At 49.0% G+C, this 1,777-nt stretch overlaps 1 protein-coding gene across 1 annotated transcript in view; it reads left to right on the top strand.

Moving 5' to 3' along the window:
• Positions 1 to 1,134: 1,134 nt before the first annotated feature.
• The window catches only part of FOXD3 (forkhead box D3), a 1,935-nt gene continuing 1,292 nt past the window's right edge, over positions 1,135 to 1,777 (top strand). The window contains exon 1 of the mRNA XM_088447821.1: positions 1,135 to 1,777. This exon is cut by the window's right edge and continues 1,292 nt beyond it. Coding sequence (XP_088303947.1) covers positions 1,586 to 1,777 — 192 coding nt within the window. The 5' untranslated portion in view covers positions 1,135 to 1,585.

Genomic DNA, 1,777 nt, shown 5'->3' with positions numbered 1-1,777 from the left:
TAGGTAATGATAGGTAGATATAGATAGATAGATAGATAGATAGATAGATAGATAGATAGATAGATAGATAGATAGATAGATAGATAGATATGAGATAGATAGATAGATAGAATGAGATAGATAGGTAATGAATGATATAGGTATAGATAGATAGATAGATAGATAGATAGATAGATAGATAGATAGATAGATAGATAGATAGATAGATAGATGGCTGGACAGAGGAGAATGGTGATGCGTATGTGTTTTGCACCTGGATCCGCAATGAATTCTATACTGAGACCCCGAATGTTTTCTTTAGCGGACATGGAACAAAAGACACAGGGAACAATTGCTCAGTAAATCTCCGTTTCCGTTTGTGACTTCTCAGATGTGTTTTGAATGTAAATGGAGATTTTGGGGGAACCTGCGCTGGGAACCTGTCCTGCTCCCATTTCCTCGCCTTTCACATGCTAACGCCGCAATGATTGACTCGTTAGCACTCCTGCACTACTAGTTCCATAGCCTTTATTTACAGTCCCCCCCCTTTGTTATCATTCCTCCTTCACTTCTAATAGATTCATCAATAGCTACTTGCACATCTCCCGGCCCACGATGCTGATGAATAGGACCCCACTGGCAGAGGGGACTGGTGGGCACTAGGGCCCCTGTATATTCCCATGCCATCCTCAGGCTGTAAGAGCCAGGGGGGGGATAGTGTGGGTGCTGCTGACCCCCTATGTACTACTCCCCCCTGATGATGATCAGAGCATTCTCCTAGTGTCCCAAGTCCCCCCCCCAGATCACCTCACTATTCATAAAACAATAAATAAATAATAATAGAAAATATAAAAGCCTGAAGTCTGTGCCATGCTGAGTGGTAGATGTGTGCATGCAGCAGACAGGATGCACAGCCAGTGATGGTGTCAGAACAGACCCTGCCACATCTCCCTGATGCTTGCAAGTGATGATACGAAGTGCTACTGTTGTCTCTTTGTTGACAATTTCATGAAACAACTTGAGTTGTGCATGGCTTAGCTAAGGGGGGGTGAGGGGGGGGGTAAAGGGGCGGTGACGTCAGCTGGTCACGTGAGGCCCCTGCTAGTATATCTTTAACTGGAAAGTAATCTATCAGCCAGTCTTTCAAAGGGGGACTTTAAAAGTGGCTCAGCTATAGCCCAGCTAGCCATCCTCTGGACACTGCTGCTGCTGCGCCCTGTAACCCTCTGGACAGTTTGCAATCCTCAGCCCTCACTTGGAGACCCTGATATTTCCTCTGGACACTGCTAGATCCCCCCCCCCTTCACCCCTACTCCCCTCCCTATCCTCTGCTGGACAATCTGCTACCCCCAGACTGGAGGGAGGGGGCACTGGCTCAGGCACACAGGAGAGATCAGCACAAAAGCAGTGTGGATGCACAGAGACTGAGCTGCAAGTTGGGTGGCCTGAGCAGGGCAGATCCTAAGGACTCTCTGGACATCTTGCTGCATCTATTTTTTATTTATTTTTAATTTTTTTTGTGGCCTTAATTCTCACCACTGCATCCCCCTCCCCTTTTTCCCCATCCACCACCTCCACCCCCAGGTCAGCCTGGCCCATAGCTGTGATGACCCTGTCTGGAAGCAGCAGTGCCAGTGACATGTCCGGCCAGACCGTGCTGACCGCAGATGATGTGGACATTGACGTGGTGGGAGAGGGGGACGATTGCCTGGAGAAGGACAGTGACTGCGAGAGCCACCCCGAGCACATGGAGGAGGACCTGGGGGGCAAGGAGCTGCCCAGGAGCCCCTCGGACAGT

The sequence above is a fragment of the Taudactylus pleione genome, unplaced genomic scaffold, assembly GCF_031769625.1.
Source record: "Taudactylus pleione unplaced genomic scaffold, aTauple2 ptg000442l, whole genome shotgun sequence".
NCBI classification, from domain to species: domain Eukaryota; kingdom Metazoa; phylum Chordata; class Amphibia; order Anura; family Myobatrachidae; genus Taudactylus; species Taudactylus pleione.
This window is presented reverse-complemented; position numbering and strand designations above follow the sequence as displayed.